At 43.8% G+C, this 19,484-nt stretch overlaps 2 protein-coding genes across 3 annotated transcripts in view; both read right to left on the reverse strand.

Annotated features, from left to right (window-relative positions):
- LOC306841093 (broad substrate specificity ATP-binding cassette transporter ABCG2-like) overlaps positions 1-19,484 on the reverse strand; it is a 57,389-nt gene that overhangs the window by 1,677 nt on the left and 36,228 nt on the right. Inside the window, exons 2-15 of the mRNA XM_079370752.1 lie at positions 7,065-7,139; positions 6,841-6,962; positions 4,162-4,221; positions 3,906-4,020; positions 3,652-3,804; positions 3,372-3,529; positions 3,173-3,275; positions 2,627-2,675; positions 2,447-2,548; positions 2,045-2,149; positions 1,772-1,917; positions 1,600-1,682; positions 1,396-1,485; positions 128-252 (exon numbers count right to left, since the gene is read on the reverse strand). Coding sequence (XP_079226878.1) covers positions 128-252; positions 1,396-1,485; positions 1,600-1,682; positions 1,772-1,917; positions 2,045-2,149; positions 2,447-2,548; positions 2,627-2,675; positions 3,173-3,275; positions 3,372-3,529; positions 3,652-3,804; positions 3,906-4,020; positions 4,162-4,221; positions 6,841-6,962; positions 7,065-7,100 — 1,447 coding nt within the window. The 5' untranslated portion in view covers positions 7,101-7,139. The remainder of the gene's footprint in view (positions 1-127; positions 253-1,395; positions 1,486-1,599; positions 1,683-1,771; positions 1,918-2,044; positions 2,150-2,446; positions 2,549-2,626; positions 2,676-3,172; positions 3,276-3,371; positions 3,530-3,651; positions 3,805-3,905; positions 4,021-4,161; positions 4,222-6,840; positions 6,963-7,064; positions 7,140-19,484) is intronic.
- LOC306841098 (protein phosphatase Mn(2+)-dependent 1K-like) lies at positions 14,599-18,713 on the reverse strand. 2 transcript variants are annotated; one of them, XM_079370758.1, is made up of 9 exons: positions 18,180-18,713; positions 16,928-17,084; positions 16,615-16,791; positions 16,314-16,486; positions 16,117-16,217; positions 15,869-16,034; positions 15,374-15,518; positions 15,132-15,266; positions 14,599-14,985 (listed from the first exon to the last, which is right to left on the reverse strand). In XM_079370758.1, exons 2-9 carry the CDS (start codon positions 17,036-17,038, stop codon positions 14,854-14,856), a joined length of 1,140 nt encoding a protein of 379 aa, XP_079226884.1. In that variant the 5' UTR covers positions 17,039-17,084; positions 18,180-18,713; the 3' UTR covers positions 14,599-14,853. The 2 variants fall into 2 exon arrangements, with proteins under 2 accessions (XP_079226884.1, XP_079226883.1); XM_079370757.1 differs by having other exon boundaries at positions 14,600-14,985; positions 16,928-17,087.

The following is a 19,484-nucleotide window of genomic DNA, read 5'->3' on the forward strand; positions in this document are numbered from 1 at the left end:
ACGCACACACACACACACACACACACACACACACACACACACACACACACACACACACCTTTATAAATGTCTTCATGTCTTTTAATGTCTCTATAAATCCAAAGTCAAAGCTGCGTGTCCAACCCACCGATCATGAAGTACGCCACGCAGCTGAAGACGATGGCGTTGATGGTCCTCAGCGTGATGATGTCAGACAGGACCTTAGACAGGAAGTACACCGACACTCTGTAGTAACCACTGATGTACTCGTGACTGAGGAGAGAGAGAGAGAGTTTGCTGATGATGACGCTGCTAGTTTAACTAGGAACAAACTTAACAAACTGTTTACTTAAATATTTTGATTTAAATATTTCACTTTATATGAAAAGAACAGTAAAAAATAATTCCCCCTAGTGTTTAAAATGAGTACTGCAGTCTAAACTCTAATCATCACAGAGAGCTGGCTCCGCCCCCTCCTCTCACACAGGTCAGCATGTGGTGGACACTGTAGCTTCAGTGTTTAGCCAGCTCTGCATGTGGTGGACACTGTAGCTTCAGTGTTTAGCCAGCTCTGCATGTGGTGGACACTGTAGCTTCAGTGTTTAGCCAGCTCTGCATGTGGTGGACACTGTAGCTTCAGTGTTTAGCCAGCTCTGCATGTAGAGACACTGTAGCTTCAGTGTTTAGCCAGCTCTGCATGTGGTGGACACTGTAGCTTCAGTGTTTAGCCAGCTCTGCATGTAGAGACACTGTAGCTTCAGTGTTTAGCCAGCTCTGCATGTGGTGGACACTGTAGCTTCAGTGTTTAGCCAGCTCTGCATGTGGTGCACACTGTAGCTTCAGTGTTTAGCCAGCTCTGCATGTGGTGGACACTGTAGCTTCAGTGTTTAGCCAGCTCTGCATGTGGTGGACACTGTAGCTTCAGTGTTTAGCCAGCTCTGCATGTAGAGACACTGTAGCTTCAGTGTTTAGCCAGCTCTGCATGTGGTGGACACTGTAGCTTCAGTGTTTAGCCAGCTCTGCATGTAGAGACACTGTAGCTTCAGTGTTTAGCCAGCTCTGCATGTGGTGGACACTGTAGCTTCAGTGTTTAGCCAGCTCTGCATGTGGTGCACACTGTAGCTTCAGTGTTTAGCCAGCTCTGCATGTGGTGGACACTGTAGCTTCAGTGTTTAGCCAGCTCTGCATGTGGTGGACACTGTAGCTTCAGTGTTTAGCCAGCTCTGCGTGTGGTGGACACTGTAGCTTCAGTGTTTAGCCAGCTCTGCATGTGGTGGACACTGTAGCTTCAGTGTTTAGCCAGCTCTGCATGTGGTGGACACTGTAGCTTCAGTGTTTAGCCAGCTCTGCGTGTGGTGGACACTGTAGCTTCAGTGTTTAGCCAGCTCTGCATGTGTTATATAAAGGTGAACCCACATGAAGATTTTCCGCTCTGCGATGAAGAGTTCAGCAGACGACAGTGAGCTGAAACACTGATTCACCACGATGAAGAAGAGAGCGCCAAACCTGACAGGAAACACAAGCAGACGTTAAAAAGACGACCTGAGCCGCTGAACGCCAGATGACAAGTTCTTTCTTCATCACTGAAGGAACGAGGCGTCGCGTGTCGGAGTAAATAACCTGTTCTGCAAACCAGTCGGATTCTCCTGGACGTCGAAGAAGATGACTCCCACAACCAGAGCGAGGAACGCCGTCACCGCAAACTGAACACAACGACACAACAGAAGCGTCACCGGTGACCCGCTGAGCGTTCGCCGGAATGTTCTTCAGGACCGCCGCAGCTGTTTCGTACCTGAGCGATGGACGTCTGAGGGTTGAGCATGAGGTTCTTGAACGTTCTCTTCAGAACCCATCTGAACTGCGTCATGAAGCTGGTGTTGTAGGTGATGGTTCTGGACGGCGTGTTGGTCTTCACCTCTCGGCCCTGAGTGATCCTTTCTGAGAGAAACAGGAAGTAGAAAAAAAAACTGAGCCTGAATGTTGAATCTGACAATAAATCCATTTCCAGGTTCAGGCAGTTTCATAAAGATTCCCGACATGATCCTGGAAGGGTTTTTGTACCGACCCAGATCCGCTTTCGTCTGCTGGTAGGAACGGCTGGTTCTGTACTCTTGGACCAGTTTGTCCTCGATCCCCCGTCTGGATGTCACAGCAGAGTCCGACTCTGGATCTGAAGGGAAACATCATTTCATTTCTCGTCACCATGACGGCGATCTAATCAAGACCACACTAATCGAGACCAGAGTGCTCGGAGCCCGAGACCAGACCAGGACCATGAATATCTCGTAAAAATCTTCGTCTCGCGTTTAGGGGGGCGTGTCCCTTACGGGACGTCACCGGGATGAAGTTATTATTTATTTATTCTTTTAGAAAGAATCACAGCCATGGCGTGGACAAACGGCCTCAGAGGTGGTCGAGACCGGTCTAGGTTTAAGGGTCCTCGCAGTCTGGGACCTTCAAACACTACCTTCAGTCTCCGCCCCTCTGAGAGCGGCGGCGGCTATCGAGTCTCCGTTGATGATGTCCAGGAAGAAGTCAGCAGGGTTGTTGTGGGGCTCACAGGTGTATCCTGGGAAACGGAGTTCAAATCTGAGTCACGCATCAGGTTCTGAGTTTTGATTGGAGGAAAGTCGACTTGCGTTCTTACCGATGTCTGAGAAGTAATCCAGAGCGTCTTGAGCGGCGGCGTGGTAAACCTGAACGATTCAAACACAGGAGGAAGTTCTTGAGCGGGCTGACGGACAATAAGACGAGGACGAGGGAAGAGTGTAAATAATAAGTCTGAATAAAAGCCTCACAAAGACAGGAAGGACACGACGCCTTTTCAAAATAAGAGGTAACGAAAGTGAAAACTTCAGGTGCAGTAGCAGCGTTTTAACCTGTAGATGGCGGTCTCTTCACGTATCCAGAGGAGGCGTGATCATTTAATCTGATTAACTGTTTATGAATATATATATATATATAATTAGGATGTGAGGAAGTCTGCTTTTATTTATTTTATTTTTTTTAAACAGGTTTCCTCAGACTGATCGACAAATATTGATCCTTCTGCCTTTCATTAGAAATGTTCAAATTCAGAAAATGGATTTGATTATTCGCCCCTTGACGTCCAGAGGTCATTAAAGGGCGAATCTTAAAAGAGTCAAGGAGCAGATGAGAGGAAGGAGAGGACGGCGATGTGAAGGTCAGTGACCTGCTTGCCGTTGACGAGCAGCGTGAGGCTGTCGAACAGGCGGTAGATGGAGTATCGAGGCTGATGGATGGACAGGATGATGTTTCGCCCGTTGTTCGCCATCCTGGAAGAAAACAACAAAAACAAGAGTCCTCGTATTCAAGCAGTTCATACGGCGCTGTGTGTGTGTGTGTGTGTGTGTGTGTGTGTGTGTGTGTACCTCTTTAGCAGCAGCAGTACAGAGTTTGCCGTGCTAGCATCAAGCCCTGTGGTCGGTTCGTCCAGGAAGAGGACGGACGGGTCGATGATGAGCTCCATGCCGATGTTCGTCCGCTTCCTCTCGCCGCCCGAGATCCCACGAATCAGCTGAGTGCCCACCTGCACACACACACACACACACACACACACACACACACACGGGGTGTTACATCGACCCTCATCTCACTGTTGCTCCTTTAAGCGTGCCGTCTTCTTCCTCCCTCGCTCCTCCTCCTCCTCACCTTGGAGTCGGCCACCCGGCTCAGTCCCAGCTCCTGGATCAGCCGGTTCACTTTTTTCTCCTTCTCCTCTTGAGAGACCGACTCCGGGAGTCGCAGCGCCGCAGAGAAGCAGAAGTTCTCTCTGACCGTCAGAGTCCCCATCACCACGTCGTCCTGGGAACACAAAAACAACGGGTGTCTTTATCTTCACACTCAGGTTCGGTGGTTGAACCCAGGACGCTGAGGACGGCTGGACGTCCCGTCGTCTCGCCCACCTGCACCACGTATCCCGACAGACACTTGAAGTTTGGAGGCTGAGGAGCTCCGTCGATTAAAACATCTCCAGACAGACCTGAAGGATCCTTCCTGGCTGCTAGAACATCCAGAAACCTGAGAAAGAAAAAACACACGGAGAACTTTTTAAAGATCGGACTTACAAGCTCTCGACCAATCAGAAAGCTTTATTATTAAGAAGTGAAAGCGGCCTTTGATCATCTTAACTATCGTCTGGTGTTAGAAGAAGAAACTCACGATGACTTTCCGCTTCCTGTCGCTCCCATGATGGCGTTCAGACCGGGCTTCATGATCCCACTGACAGACAGACAGACAGACAGAGATTTGATTGACACTTAATTTAAATAAGTTGGGAAAAGTTTCCGATCAGGAAGTAAACGTATGTTGGAGTAATCCCAGGATGAGTCAGCAGAGGGCGCTAAACAGCTCCTTCTGTAAATCTCTCCCCCTGCAGCGTTCTGATAACCCCAGAAGGCTCCCAGAGCGCTGACCAATCAGAAGAAAGTGTGCATGTGGGGAGGTCGATCTTAAAGAGCCGTGTTGGATTTGAACTCGGGCTTCTCAAGGTGCTCAAAATGTGAGTTCAGGGGGGCGTGGCCTGTTCAGAGAGGAAATTGAAAGCGCATCATGTTTTTTGCTGTCCCCTCTTTTTGTGCTAAACTAAGCTAGGCTAAGCTAAGCTAACTGTCTTCACTCATTCATCTCGACTGAGTGTTTAAACTGTTGGCTTTGAGATGACGAGGCAGTTTCAGTTCTGCATTTCTGCGGCGTGACTGTTTGTGAACTTTGAGATTCTTAGACAGCATTTTTTTTTTTTTAAGAATGAAGGAACTGAAACACGTTTTTTTTGCAAAACGAGTAAATTCTGAAAGTTTGTTGACGTTGTCGTCTAAATGTTTGGTGTTTTTGCTGAGTCAGGGTTTGAACTTCCCCCTTGAAAAAAATACATCAATGTGATTTTTTTCAGGAAATGCATTTTCACAACACATGACATTTTGAGAACGTCCAACCATGACGAAGCATTTTTTACCCTCTTGTGAACAAAATGCTGCAGGAGGGTAAAACATCGTTCATCCCTTCAATTATTATATTTATTTAATTTAAAAACATTTGGAGCTTTTTGTTAAAGAAACCTCGGGGTGAGAACATTTTTCATAAACTGTTGAGTTTTTTTCTGCTGACTCATTAAAACTAAAGGGCCGGACTTGTGCCAGATCATGAGTCAGCAAGTCTCTACATCCTTTCAACCTTTTCGCTCCCTCTTTATCCCACGGCCGACATAAATGATTACGTCCCATCTTCTTCCCCTTTCAGTTTCATCATCTCCAGAAACTGGTTCAAACGTGGTCCAGAATAATGTCTGTTAAAAACACACGACACCTGAACTCCACAGTGAACAGAAATGGAAAGTAAATATTGGAGCGTCATAAGAAAAAAGCTCCACATGATAACAGATGAACCGACGTGGACTCTGTTAACGAGAGGGGACTCGTCAGAGACGGCGTTCTCACGTGAGCAGAGATGAAACAGCGTCCATAAAACCGACTGTAGCGACCTTCAACTTTGACAGTGGCGGGTCAATGATTAAACACAGAGAATAAAATACCTCATAAACACACCGTGACTGTAAATATTACACACACACACACACACACACACACACACACACTGGACTTTGACCAGCTGCAGTGCTCATCACATAACACCAATAAAAGTCAAAATCATCGCTCAGCTTTATTTCAAACCAAATCAAAGAGTTCAAAGTTGGATGAGACAAAAAGCAACAACTTTTACTCTGAAAATCCTCCAACAGGAAAGGGAAATAAACCTGCAACATAGCATCAAGTAGGTGATGCTAACACATTTTCTTTTTATATATATATATACGTCATTAATGCCCGAGGGGGAAATCGTGGTTCTCACTCTGTTATTCTAGAGACATGGTAAGCTGGTGGGGGTTCAGTGCCTTGCTCAAGCGCACCTCGGCAGTGCTCGAGAACTGTATGTGTGTGAATGGATGAGTTCATACTGATGGACTCTGCAGCCTCTCCTGTATTAACAGCAGCAGCAGCGAATGTTTTTACCAAACGTGATGTGAATCTATCTGCTGACTGTTGTCAGATAAAAAGGATGTTTGCTGGTTTTGGATTCACTTCTAAGAAATCTAAAGAGTTCACATCAGACTCCTTCATGTGAGTCTAACGGCCTGGTCTCAGCTCGACCCGTTTCAAAGCTTCAGCATCCTGCTGCTGTGTCTGTTTGTTGCTTCAAGCTGACCGTCATTGTTGTCCTGCAGGCTCCTGCTCGGGTGTGTCGTCGTCACAACGGGAAAGTTCACCTGAGTGTGTGGACAAAGCAAACTTCCTTCCTGTGCCTACAAAAATGTTTACGCAAGTCTGTGTGTGTGTGTGTGTGTGTGTGTGTGTGTGTGTGTGTGTGTGTTATCCGTGTGGGCCTTGATGGAGTCGGGATCCTGCTGGGATCATATCGGCACGTAGACAAACAAATGCAAACAATAAGTGCACACAGAGAGCAGCTTCCTGTGAGCCGACTCGCCGCTCACACACTGAAACTCCTGACCGAAGAATGTGTGAACGTTTCAATGGATCGCTGTCAGCGACTAAACGGACCAATCACAGACAGCTGTCTTAAATGGAAGCCTGACAATGACCTCAAAACCATCAATAGAACCTGTGTAGATGCTGTGGCTGTTTAACGGTACGTCCGGGCTAATGCTAAGCATCCCCAGCCCGTTAGCTTCTGAACACAAGTCAGAAACAAGGAGAAGCTTCATTTCTTTCTGTAGCTACGATTCTCTTAAAAACACAAACCACGGTATGAAACAGAGTTTTGTCTTCTTTAAAGATGCTGTTTGGTTTCTGCATTTCGACGTGAACACTCTTGGAGTTCACTCACTTCAGATCGATGAGAATGTCCTTGACCTTTGCTTTCTTCTGATACCGACAGTTTCCTCCCAGCGTCACCTTGTAGTGGATGTTGTGGAAGCTGACGGTGGAGCCATGACGTGATGCTGCAGACTGAAACACAGTTAAAGGAGCAGTATGTCACTCTGGCCCCCCTAGTGTTTAAAAGGTGTACTGCAGTCTAATGTGTGATGTTGAGATGAAGAAGAAAGGTACCTGGGGATTGGTGGATCCATTCACCTTGAGCTCCATCGTCCCTCGGCTCTCTGGCGTGACCCTCTTCTTCTTCTTCTCTCCTCCTCAACACCGGAGAAACATCATGTCAGGAGTTTAATCCACACAAGACTTCATGAGAACGCAGTAAAACACTGAAGTCCTTCACATGAACAGAAGATCAAAAGAAGCGAGATTACCTCCCGCAGTGCCCGAGGTAAAAAGAAAGACGAATAAAGGACGGGGTAAAAACAGGAAGTGATCAACACAGTTAAAATACAAGACAGCAGGAAGACAGGAGACGCATCACATAATAAAACAATGAAAGTCCATCCATAAAACTTCAATAAACCAAAACATGGGGGAAGTATTGATTGCAACCACAACTCATCAGTTGTCAACAACGAGCTGTGAAAGCAGGAAGCAAACACCAGGTGAGCGTCAGCTGCTGCACAAATCTTGGACACACCAGCATCTGTTTACATCAGCGTCGAATGACATCCAATCAGCTCCCTGCGTCCACAGAAAACAAACACTTAAAGGTCAAACCACGCTGACGAGCAGGTTATCGGCTCCTGACAGCAGGGCGGTCCAAAGTGCGGCCCGGGGGCCATTTGCGGCCCTTGAGAGGATTTTTTACGGCCTTGGAATTTAATTGAATAATCAGAAGAATTTGGCCCGAGACCTGATTCAGATGGAAGTGAAGGTTAAAGATGTTCTTCAAATAGAAAATGTTCAGTTCTTTCTTTTTATTAAACAGATTGTTTATTAACTATGAAAATGAACCTTTGCATAATTTTTGCAAACAAGCAGACTGTTGTTTAACTTTAATAACCTGAACTAAACACAGAGAGCTTTTACTAAAAACAACCACATTCAATTGACAAAAAATTAGAACACAATAGTTTCTCACTGTTGTTAGTTATTGTGCTTTTACGTTTATTTTCAAGAAGTCAAAATACAAAAATTCCTGATAATATTATTTAAAATATTTTGAGAAACTCGTTTTACAGAAACCGGCTTCAACAAAACCTGATCCGAAGCAGGTTTACGTTAAAGAGCTCCGCCCTCTGACCAATCAGATCTTTAGATGGTGGAGCTCCTGGAACTGATGGAGAAGAGAGGAGACACTTCATGTGTCCCACATGATTTTACATTATTTAGTCTGTTGAGCTGATGATTATTTTTCACTGATATCCTTCATACTTTTGTGTTTTTAAGATGTACAATTATGAACATCTTCACATGACTTTCAATGATATTCTCATGTTAATGTTGAACGTCTTCATGCCGCTCTGTTTGTGATGCAGAGCTGCAGCTGAACTTATCAAACTGTTCTCCAAGAGTCAGATCATCACGTTCAGTTCAGAGAAGAAACATGTTGTTATAGGTCAGTTAAAAATTAACTAACTATTGAACAAAATAATAAGATGCATGTTAGTAATTGCCTATTTTCCTTTTTTATTTCCCTTTGTCCTTCCTGCATTATAACTTTAGTCTTTGGAGCCCGTTTGTCTTAAACATATTTATATTATTAATATAGTTTGATCAGAGTCACTTTACTCATTGCTGTGAGTGATGGTGACTTCAAACATCCAAGTAGCAACAATGGAAGCTATGACGTTACTTCACCAGTGAGAGGCAGCATTACACTAAACCGTGCTTAGTCTGCTGGAAAGAAGAAGAAGAAGAAGTTCGGTTCTAAGCATGCGCAGTGGCTAATTTTCACTTCGCAGCACGTGCGGAGGTCAGAGGTCCTAGGCGCCAACTTAGTGGCCCAGAAGAGAAGGAGAATAATAAGGTAAGTTATCAAGCAAGCAATAGGATATTTGTGCCTGAAATTGTTTGTGACTGCCGGCAATGATAGCTAGCTTTAGCTAACGCTTGCTTAGCTAGATTTAGCTAACGTTTGCTTAGCTAGATTTAGCTAACGTTTGCTTAGCTAGCTTTAGCTAACGAATGCTTAGCTAGCTTTAGCTAACGTTTGCTTAGCTAGATTTAGCTAACGTTTGCTTAGCTAGCTTTAGCTAACGAATGCTTAGCTAGCTTTAGCTAACGAATGCTTAGCTAGCTTTAGCTAACGTTTGCTTAGCTAGATTTAGCGAACGTTTGCTTAGCTAGCTTTAGCTAACGTTTGCTTAGCTAGCTTTAGCTAACGTTAGCTACACTGCTCAGCTAACAAATTGGAAGAAATGTGCTTCTCTCAATGATTTGAAATTTCAAAATGATCTTGAACTTTTGAACGCTGTATATATATATATATATATATATATATATATATATATATATATGTGTGTGTGTGTGCGTGCGCGCGTGTGTGTGTGTTTATGTGTATATATTAGGGCTGATTCCTCAAGTAATTTAAGTACTAAAATGCCTTAAGGCAAATTGTTTTGCCTTGAGGCCTAAACATTTTTTAAATAAAAAAACAACAAAAAGCTGTCCAGGTCTACTTAATACTTTTACATTAGTAATTAATAGTTGTTCATTTAAGAGACCTGTGTTATTTTCTCTCTTATATATTGCCATTGCTCTTAAATAAAGCAAAAGTAATGTAATTGGAAAAGAAAAGAAAATGTTGCAATAATGCAATATTTCTTAGATTACTCGATTAATCTCCAGAATAATCTATAGATTACTCGATTTACCAAAAGAATTGATAGCTGCAGCCCTAATGTGTGTGTGTGCGCGTGTATACATATATATATATATATATGTGTGTGTGTGTGTATATACGTGTGCTTGTGCAAGGAATGCATCACTAATCTAAAAACCACAACACTACAAGTGGAATTGTTTGGAAGTAAATAAATCTTTGTCCTTTTCAGAAAGAGCGCTCGCCTGTCTGAGGTCCGATCAGCTGCTTCATCAATTTGTCATCAGTCCACTGGCGGTAAGATCCTGGTCTCATAATTTGGAAGAGATTTAAATTTAAAGAGTTATAACCAACAGGAGAGCATATTTACTCTGCTCCACTTTAATTAGAATCTACAATAGTCTATCCACACCAAAATCTCCACTTTATATCATTTCCTGCAGATGCAGTGGACCTGTAAGCATTAGATTTTTTTCTGCAGACAAAAGAGGACGCTGCATTAGTATGAGGGGTGGAAGTAACATGCATTCATTCACATGCATCTTTACCACCACTTTTTTGTTGTTGTTGTTATCCTACAGCCAAGAAAAAAACACTGAGCTTCATTCAGAGAGTGATGCTTGGGTCTACTGTTTTAAGAATATACTTTGATAATCGGTGGAATCCATTTTTTCCTGCTCCAAAATCTTTCTGATACAGGAAGTTCAGTAATTCAGCTTGTTGGTGAGTCTGTGTTCATGCAGAAGAAAGATTTGAAAACATAAATAAAAATGTGCTTATTATTGAAATTTGAACAGTTTCACTATCATGATTTATCACATCTGTAAATGTGATAATTTTAGAAAAATCAAACCTGTTTTTTTTAATATGTCATGTATGTTTAAAGCACTTAAGTTGTAAGTACAACTTACTTGGTCTTTTTAAGGCGATCGGTTTGATGGTTTTAATAAGTAAATCAGAATTCTGTTCAAGTTCAACAAAGAAATTCTAAGTTGCAGGTTATGTCACATGAGTTAGCCCGACTTACATTAACAAGTTTAAAATAGTCACTTTGAGTTGTCCATATTATATCAAGAGTAAATCTTAATTAAAATGTCAAGTACTGTCTACAACAGTTTAATTTAACTGAACTCAAATATTAGTGCACTATACTGAATCAGCAGTTAGTATAACTTCCACCTAAAATAACACGTTACTTGGTCATTTTAAGGTCATCTGTTTGCATGCTTTTTTAAAGTATTGTAAGTAAGTATTTGCTTTTGTAAAGTGTCTCGAGATAACGCCTGTTATTGATGCTATATAAATAAAGATTGATTGAAGTAAGTTTAACTCATTAGAATTGATAGTGACAGCAGAGCTTCTGTTAATCACTGTCAGGGTGAAACTCATGTTGTACTCCTGCTGGTCTCATGTTGATCAATAAATCGTACTGTGACCTCAGTATCCTGAATCTTAGTGAACTGAACATCACTTCTATTAATTATCAATTATAACACTTAAGTATCGTTCAAAGATTGAAGAAAGAACAACACAGGAAAACAAGTTGGAGTTACTGTTTGTCAAAAAAGCAGCAAATATCTGACAAGTTGGTTTAACTTTGTGCTGAAAAAAAAATAATAATAATTTTGAGCCCGTTTGACAAACTCACAGTTCAATAAATCCCCAAAATATGAAGTAAAGAAAACCTAACAGACGCACACGCGTGTTTACTGTTCATCAAATCTACAACCAGCTTTAACACACGAGGAGTTTAACTTCAATACACTCAACAAGAAAATGTAAACAGGAGCTCATCATTCACCTGGAGACGAGACGGTCCGCGTGCACAGCTGCAGACGACCAGCCAATGAGAGCAGCAGAGAGTGAGTGCAGAGCTCCACGTGCAGCAGTGTGTTAAACCCTGTTTAATGACTGAAGGCACGATAAGAGAAGGAGGCAGGAGGGCACTGATGTAACTCTCTCTCTCTCTCTCTCTCTCTCACTCTCTCTCTCTCTCTCTGTCTCTCTCTCTCTCTCTCTCTCTCTCTCTCTCTCTGTCTCTCTCTCTCTCTCTCTCTCTCTCTCTCTCTCTCTCTCTCTGTCTCTCTGTCTCTCTCTCACTCTCTCACTCTCTCTGTCTCTCTCTCTCTCTCTCTCTCTCTCTCTCTCTCTCTCTCTCTCTCTCTCTGTTTCTCTCTCTCTCTCTCTCTCTCTCTCTCTCCCTCTCTCTCTCTCTCTCTCTCTGTCTCTCTCTCTCTCTCTCTCTCTCTTCAACCTCTGTTGTTGTGAAATCAATCCGATACAGAAGTGCAATAAACTAGATGCTTCGTCAGAGATCAGGAAGTGACATAACACGTTTGTTTTTGAAGTAGGAATTAACATTTTTACATCGTGGTAAAAAAAATAAAAAATAAAAATTCTCCTGAATATTTTTAGTTTTCATCTACAAACTCTGTTCGGGGGTCCTTTATTTTTTAAAGATAGACACAAGTTATAAATAGAAACTACGGACAGATTCTGGAGCCTGATTGGTCGACTTGACGTCAACATAAAGGGTCAAATTTGTTCAGGTTATTAGATTTTCTTGAAGGTGGACAGAGACACCCTGACTGCCTGTAACTTGTGTTTAAGCTAAGCTAACCGTCTCCTCACTTTAGCTTCATGTTTGATTCAGAGGAAACAGTGTCATTAATATGTTACGCTATCCTCAGGTGAAACGTGTTGGTCACACATCCTGATGTTTCCCAGACGGTTCTCATGTTATTTTCTTATTAACATTTCTCCTGTGGTCAGTAGAAAAGTCTGTGATTGGTCGTCTGAGGTAACATCTTTAATTAGTGCTGGCTGCTGGGCCGGGAAATCCCACCTTTGGCTGGTGCTCAAGAAAAACAAAATGGCGATTGGAGAAGTGTCGGTTTGAAGTGACCCGAGCACAAGGTGGTCCTTTAAATACTCCCCACCACACACCTTACCAGAGTCAACACTTCATAATCAATAAACGAAATACTCAGATCAACTGACAAACTAATCTGACTGAACACAACTCAAAGCCTCCTGAAGACCACACCGGGGTTTAGATCCCTGAGTCCAGTCCAGCTGTAACACGACAGATGAAACGACGCCATCTGCTGGTGTGAAGTTAGAACTACAACCCTGCTACATCAGGACTGCTTCACTTGTTGTAGTAAAAAATAGTCTTCTGTTAAACTTTGGCTTAGTCCCAGAATACCCCTCGTCTCGACCTTAGCCCCACCCCCACATTGTGCCGGGGGGGGGGGGGGGGGGGGGGGGTAATGTTTAGAAAAGGAACTGAGTTGTTTGTAATGACTCGATTGTAACACAGATAGTTTAAAACACTTGATGAACCTTGTTGTTGTTGTTGTGTCATCACTCTGAGCTTCTGACGACAGCAGTGTAAGGTCAGCTCACACGCAGGCGGTCACGCCGTTATGTGGGTCAGATCCAAGTGTCCACACACACACGGGTGTTTTGTGTCACTGACACACAGTGTGTGTAAATAGTGTGTCGTCGTACCGTCAGCGTCACCTTGTGGTCACGTGAGGGAATTTGAGGACTCTGGTGTGTCTATATTTTCCCGCTGACACTTCAACGTCTTGTGACAAAGGCTGGAGCTCAAGTGTCCTCCGAGTTGTCTCCTCCACTTGTGTCTTAGCCCCGCCCATCAGAAATCAGCTTTAAGACACATGAGACGTCGTTTCCTCGACAGCGTCACATGACGCGACATCAGCTGATCACGTTCAGCTGTCAATCAGCCGAACAGCTGTTTATGTCCACACACACACACGCACACACACACGCACACACACACACACACACACACACACACACACACACACACACACACACACACACACACACACACAGTTACAGTGTTTAGTGTTACCTGAAGAACAACCTGCAGTCTACTCATAACCAAAAGGACAGTTTCTACTGACTCAAAGATTTCATTTTGAATTGTCTATAATTATTGATTATTATTAATCAGTTTGGACTGAACCTAGCCTGTATTTAGACAACCAACTCTGTATTTTATAAACACAGATATTTGTGTCAGGATACTGAAAATGATTGATTAGAATCTAAATGATGAAACGTTCAGAATATAAAACGGACTCCTCTTCATGTCAGACTCTTTTTAATGGCAGCTCATCACAGAGCGACTCTTTACAAACTCACTGATGTTCATCATCTGTTTAAATGTCCCACGCTCCGTTTAGACTCTTTTTAATCTCCCTCTTTTCTCCCCTATTAAACTGAAGTCTGATCCTGTGCAGCGTCCAATCAGTGAGTGATATACGAGAAGGGTCTGTCAGTGAAAAGACTTCCGTGAAGTCAGCTCTCGTGTCTCCTCGGTCATCGCTCCTCGGATCAGCCTCCTCTCTCCTCGATCCTCTCTCCTCCGTTCGCTATTAGAGCTTTGGGACGATCCTCAACATGGCGGCTTTGGAACTACTTCCTGTTCGGCCGAGGACCGAGGACCGAGGACCGAGGAGACTGCAAATAAGGGACTTGAGATCCAGCCAAAGTCAGAGCTTCAGCTTCAAAATGGTTCAACGTTCAATAAAGTTACACTCATGTCAAACTGCTAATGTGCGTTAGCTAAAAGGACCAATCAGTGAGCTGCGTCGAGGATGAGCTGATGACGCTCTCTTCCTCCTGAACGCTCTGGATCTGATTGGACCAGAGAAGGTCGACTCTTTGTGGTTTGTCTCCTGCTCTCATATCTTCACTACAAACAGGAGATGAGCCATGGATATTATATATATATATATATATATATATATATATATATATATATATATATATATATATATATATATATATCTATAGATATCTATATATATATATATAGATATATATATATATATATATATATATATATATTTATTATATTTGTATTATATAATAGTAGAGAAGAACACAAAAAGTGAAGGTTCATCTTAAAGACAGTTTTTATTCCTCCCCACAGAGAGAGCCCCACACACACACACACACACACACACACACACACACACACACACACACACACACACACACACACACACACACACACACACACACACATTATCACATAAGATGAATCAAGCTAACCTCTCTGTATGTACAGTATATTACACACTCTATTTACACTGCTGTGACGTTCAGCTCTACGTCGGGACTCGTTCAGAGATGATCCAGAGTTTTGGGAGTCGTTCTCTACGCCCATCTCCCGCTGGAGGCAAAGTTCCTACTTATGCTGTAGACGGCCGGCGAGCTCTCGTGTTTCCCCCACGCTCCCAGAGGGATGATGATGATGGTGGCGTTGTCCTCCGAGCCGTACTGCAGCGCCTGAAACACAAACATCAATCAAGTCTTAAACTGAGCCAGCTGCTCTGTCTCTAAACTCAAAGAGCGTGGACGCTCAAAGCTTCAGATCAGGAGGTCAACGTCACGTGGGCGTGACCACGGGGGGCGAGACAGTGCAGAGTCTCCACCTGCTGAGCGATGACATCAGCCGCCTCTGTCGGGTCTTGGCACTGCTTGATGACATCACAGATCTCCTGGTCGCTCAGCAGGAAGTTGATGCCGTCGGTGGTCAGAGCCAGGAAGGAGTCGGCGGCGTGCTGAACCTGACGTGGACATTAAAGTTAGAAAACCAAAACGGTGAAATCAAACGACCAGCCGCCGTCTGGTCCTGAACGACTGGAGGTCAAAGGTCAGACGTGGAGACACTCACGGTGAGTCGCCGCGTGTCCGGCTCGGCGATGACGCCGCTGCTCTTCAGGTGGAAGTCTCCGATGCTGCGAGTCATGGAGAGGCGCCCGTTGACGTTGGCCTGGCCGAGGCTGTTCCACGTCACGAAGCCGCCAAACTTCTGTATCCTGAGGACGGCGAGGAAAACAAAGAAGAGAGAGAGAGAGGATCACATCGTCTTCACAGAATCAATATGAGATGTGACATTTGATGACCGAAGGTCGGGGCCGCCACATTGAGTGGCGTTCATCATGTGTGGAGGTCGTCAGCGTTGGAACGTTACATGATCTGAAGGTCAATCTGCAGCTCTGCTCTCGTTTCAGCGGACTGGATGACCCCGGCGTACGCAGAGTCTATTTGTGAACCCTGCAGATCCCCTGACCTCTCTGCGTGTGTGAACGCTGGAAGTCCTTCTGAACGCTTCCTGAGCAACGCTCGGTCAACGCCAAACACACGGGAAGAACAAGCGTTCGTGTACCGTTGTCGCTCGTCTTTGCGATCCGGCGTGTGGTCTCTGGTGAGTTTGATGGCTCGTCCCTTCCTGCACAGCAGCGCCCGGCTGTCACCGACACTGCCCACCACCAGCTCCACGCCGTCACGTAGCATAGCAACCGTCGCCGTGGTGCCAGCGTTCAGGACAGAGTCTGAGAAGAAAAGATGTCGTTCATATCAAATGTACAAGAGGAGGAAGGTCACTACGTGTGTGTGTGTGTGTGTGTGTGTTACCGTTATTGAAGTAGCTGAGATGTGTGTGTAACGCCGCGTCAACATCCAGAAACGCTTTCTTTAAAACCTTCTCCAGATCGTCCTCGTCCTCCAGAGCGTCTCTGAATACAAACGCACGCAGGTCACGTGATTGACGGCGCAGGAGGTGAAATGGTTAAAAACAAACAAACAACACCGGAACGTTCCGAATGTTCTACCTGATAAACTTCTCCATGAAGGTGAAGCAGTAGTCGGCAGCATGCGGGCCGCCGTGCCCGTCGAACACGGCGAAGTAAAGCAGGTTGTCATGGATACGGCTGACACGGAGGCGATCCTCATTTTGCTTTCTGAGACCCAAAACGGACGTGCTGCCGACCCGGGACAGACTGACCTGAGACAGGGAAGGTCAACGCCAAGTTTCATTTCATCAACTCTTATTATTAAATCTAAATTAATTCAATTCAAGATGAGATGATTTCATTGGTTGATGAACAGTCGAGCTCTCGTTCACGCTCTCACCTGTGGAATGGGTTTTCCATATTTGATACTGGAGGGCAGCAGGATGGGTTCTTCTATCCTGTTGTCCCAGATACCGAACGAGTCCCAGGTGACCGAGCGGCCGCTGCCATCGCAGTCGAAACGTACCGACCCGCTGGCGTGACGCACGCCCACCACCCCGAGCAAAGCTTCGCCAACCTGCAGCTCGCAAATCAGGAAATACAACAAGCTTGGACTCGTCGTTTCGACTAACACATCCGACTGAAACACGTGACAGTTCATCCAAACAGATTCTATACAGATATTATTGAGGAGTCATTTTAAAAAGAACTACCTGTCCACAGGCTGCGGAGGTTTGTGATGAGGAGCGGGCGGCGAGGACGGTTTGTCTGGTGGCGGAGGAGCGGCCGACACGCAGCAGGTTGAACAGCACCGTGGACGTCATGACTGACTGTGACAGCTGTGGAGGAAACACCTGGACTGGCAGCGAGCTTCTGAAATAAAGGGGACAACTTTAACTCACGGATGTTATTAAAAGAATCAATCATTAACTTGTTTTGTCTCCATTGATGGTAGAAAGTACAAATGAGAATCCTTCATCATCGGACTGACCGTCCAAATCCAACGACGTCCAATTTACAACATACAGAGCAAAGAAAACGAGCTGGTGTTAAACTCCTAACTTTAAAAAGGACTCATAACATCGTATCAAAGACAGGTGAGGTTATGTAACATGTTAGGTTCCTATTTTCAGATGTAACCAACCAGCTGTTGGCATCACTTTGTTGGCATTTCCAAGGATCTTCTGTCCACCGTCCTTCATGTTTAACCTTACGCTGCTCCATGTGTACTCCACAAATAGCACGACACCTCCTGCTGGGTTTCAGCAGTGCGTCGCTTCATATCCATTACAAGGAGGTGGAAGCAGCCAGCGCTCTAAAAATACTGCGCCTGAAAATATGAGATTGGTTCTAAAGTCTTCAAACAGAGAAATATAAAACATAAAGTGTGTTTGAGCTGGAAGGATTGAAGACGTTTGACTTTAAATGGAAAATAAAGAAACCTTAACACCCACCAACACATGTGACCACTTTGTTGTTGACAAAACAGAACACTGGTCACACAGGGGACACATCAGGGGACACATCAGGGGACACACAAGTTCAGGACGCTTTCTGCCTCGTTTAAATACTACAAATATGAATAAATCAGTATTTAGGAGGTTTTGAAATAGTCAGGGCTTCCAGTCTGACAATATTATATCCAAATATATATTTTCTATTTACTGTACAGCATGTATGTGTAAGAAAAGTCATACTTGAAATGACATTTTTTCAAAGCTGCTATTTTAGTTGTAGTTTAATAGTTGGCATCAGTTATTCAGTCTGGAATTATTTACAGCATTTACTTTTAAATAATAATTCTGGGATGCCAAAGAAGTACAGTAAAAACACGGGAGGAATGTCTTTAGGAGATTATGTGGCTTTAAATTCATAACAAAGCTGTAATTTGTTTAAAATAATACACATCTACACACTAGATGACAGGAAAAGGGCTCAACATGGCGGTAAAATAAAAGTACTCACTTCGTTCTGTCTCCTTTCTTTAATTCTATTTTCCCGCCGGTCTCGTTTCCCTGGCAACAGGAGTCCAGAGTTCCAGCAGCTGCTTTGATCCTGCTCCCCTCGCGCTGCTCCTGTTGATCATAGCGGGAGGCTCGCCTCGAGGGGGTTTAAACAAAGCTCGGCCATCCAATCAGAATCCGGGACGTCCCAACGTCATTGTCGGGCCTGGTGGTGAAAAGGGGCGTGGCTGTTTTTGGCGCCAAGCCAGAGAATGGAAGAAGGAATGCCTAGCTTGCCCCTGTGCTTCCCCCCTCTACATAAACAGCTATATTACACCCTGAATGTTATTATTTATAAATCTATGTTTACACAAATACCTACATTTGTTTGATAGTTTATACTAGTCAGGTTAACATTTTTAATGGAAAGTTTAAATCCACCGATAATTTTGAATCAGGCTGTAAAGTCGGCCATACGCTCTGATTAATTTAGTTATGCAATTTTAAATCTGTCTTGTGAATTTATCGGGGGAAAAAACGTTTTTCTGAATTACCTTTGAATACCTTTGGAGCAAACATGTAACATGAAAAACAGCACATAGACATGAACTGAGTCGTAGCTTATCTTTATTTTGTTAATTTATTACAATTAAATTTTCGATTGATTTTGGAATATTAAATATTTTGTCACACATTCTGCTCATATTGTGCAGTCACGTGACCAGTAGCCTACTTTAGTAGTCTACTCTGAAATACTACATTTCTACTGTTGTATTTCTATTTTACTTGTATAATGTATAGATCGATATTCATTCATTTCAAATGTTCTCTTCCACTTCTTAATGCTCGGCTGGTTAAGCCATCCTGTCGGCAGACTCGTGTTGGAGCAGCGCCTCCTGGTGGCCACTTCGTGTTCCAAGTTTTGATCAATACTCACCTGAAGAACAAAAGGCCCAATGAATTAGGAATAACACATGATGGTGTCTTGTTGGATGTCCCTCTAAAGATGAAATCATCACAACATTTTCTCTATGGTGAGACGTTGCCCTTCATCGTTCTTCTTTCATAGAGGAAACATAAAATGCCTTTTAGTAGTTCTGCGTCACTGCAGTGAATGATCAAAATTAGAGCAAAGGTTAAAGGTTAAATGTTTTTATTGACAGTCAGTGAGACAGAAATGGGCTAAAGAGCAAAATACACAAAAGCATGTTCTCTTGTGTGTTTGACAACGAGTCACCTTTAATCTGTAGAACCAAAAATCAAACATCAACGACAACGGGCTAAACCAATCAGAGGACTTCGAGATGAGCCACATGTTGTAGAGATA

The sequence above is a fragment of the Symphodus melops genome (assembly GCF_947650265.1).
Source record: "Symphodus melops genome assembly, chromosome: 20".
In the NCBI taxonomy this organism is placed as follows: domain Eukaryota; kingdom Metazoa; phylum Chordata; class Actinopteri; order Labriformes; family Labridae; genus Symphodus; species Symphodus melops.

Excerpts from the sequence above, each read along its gene's own strand:
- LOC306841098 (XM_079370758.1), bottom strand. The coding sequence starts at position 17,038 with ATGACGTCCACGGTGCTGTTCAACCTGCTGCGTGTCGGCCGCTCCTCC. Across the intron at positions 16,218-16,313 it reads TTCATGGAGAAGTTTATCAG|AGACGCTCTGGAGGACGAGG; the intron begins GTAGAACATTCG and ends GTTTGTATTCAG. Across the intron at positions 15,519-15,868 it reads CGCAAAGACGAGCGACAACG|GATACAGAAGTTTGGCGGCT; the intron begins GTACACGAACGC and ends CGCCGTCCTCAG.